The 1,074-nt window shown below is 61.1% G+C and overlaps 1 protein-coding gene across 1 annotated transcript in view; it reads left to right on the forward strand.

Annotated features, from left to right (window-relative positions):
* EMH_0039080 (uncharacterized protein) overlaps positions 1-1,074 on the forward strand; it is a gene marked incomplete at both ends in the record, with an annotated part of 5,402 nt that overhangs the window by 3,823 nt on the left and 505 nt on the right. Inside the window, 2 exons of the mRNA XM_013495357.1 lie at positions 1-237; positions 935-1,048. Coding sequence (XP_013350811.1) covers positions 1-237; positions 935-1,048 — 351 coding nt within the window. The remainder of the gene's footprint in view (positions 238-934; positions 1,049-1,074) is intronic.

The following is a 1,074-nucleotide window of genomic DNA, read 5'->3' on the forward strand; positions in this document are numbered from 1 at the left end:
AGCAGCAGCAGCAGCAGCAGGCGCAGCAGCAGCAGCAGGCGCAGCAGCAGCAGGGGCAGCAGCAGGAGCAGGAGCAGCAGCAGCCGGAGGAGGAGGAGCAGCGGCAGCAGCAGGAGCAGAAGCAGGAGCAGCAGCAGCAGGAGCAGCAGCGGGAGGAGGAGGAGGAGCAGCAGCAGCAGCAGCAGAAAAGACCTTGGGGGGGCCTCAGGCTGCTGCGGGGCCCCCAGGGCTTCATCGGTATCAGTGGACCCATAGAAACCCTAAAGGGGGGCCCCCCACATAATCTTATATTCAGCACATGCAGCAACAACGGCAAGGTATAATATATTAAACCTTGCTGCTGCTGCTGCTGCTGCTGCTGCTGCTGCTGCTCTTGGTGCTGCTGCTTTTTGTGTTGCTGCTGCCGCTTCTGCTGCTGCTGCCGCAACTGCCTCTGCTGCTACTTTTGCTGCTGCTGGCGCTGGTACTGCAGGTGTTGGTGCTGCTACTGCTGCTGCTACCCCTACTCCTACTGCTGCTGCTGCTGCTGTTCCTTGGGCTGCTGCTGCTGCTGCTGCTGCTGCTGCTGCTGCTGCTGCAGTATGTTCTCTCTGTGCGTTCTGCTGCTGCAGCCATCAACAACTTTCTTCAGGCCCCTTCTCCACTTCAATAAACAAGGTAAACAACAGGGGCCCCCCAGCAGGGGCCCCCCAGCAGGGGCCCCCGACAGGGGCCCCCCAGCAGGGGCCCCCGACAGGGGCCCCCCCAAGGGGGCCCCTCTAGGGGCCCCTGCTGCGGGGCCCCTGCTGGGGTCTATTAGAATACAGGAAGTTTCTGGTGTATCTGCAGCTCTGCATTGCTAGTGTACCAGCAGGAGCAGTAACAGCAGCAGCAGCAGCAGCAACAGCAGCAGCAGCAGCAGCAGCAGGGGTGTGTGTGTGGGGTGTCTCCGCAGGTCGAGTGTATAGTCTCCTTTTAGTGAAACTGCTGACGGGGCGCACTCATCAGATACGCGTTCATCTTGCTGCTCTCGGCCACCCCCTTGCTGCTGACTACAAATACCAACCAGGTCAGCAGCAGCAGCAGCAGCAGCAG

This window comes from Eimeria mitis, genomic scaffold, assembly GCF_000499745.2.
Source record: "Eimeria mitis Houghton genomic scaffold, Emh_scaff1537, whole genome shotgun sequence".
In the NCBI taxonomy this organism is placed as follows: Eukaryota; Apicomplexa; class Conoidasida; order Eucoccidiorida; family Eimeriidae; genus Eimeria; species Eimeria mitis.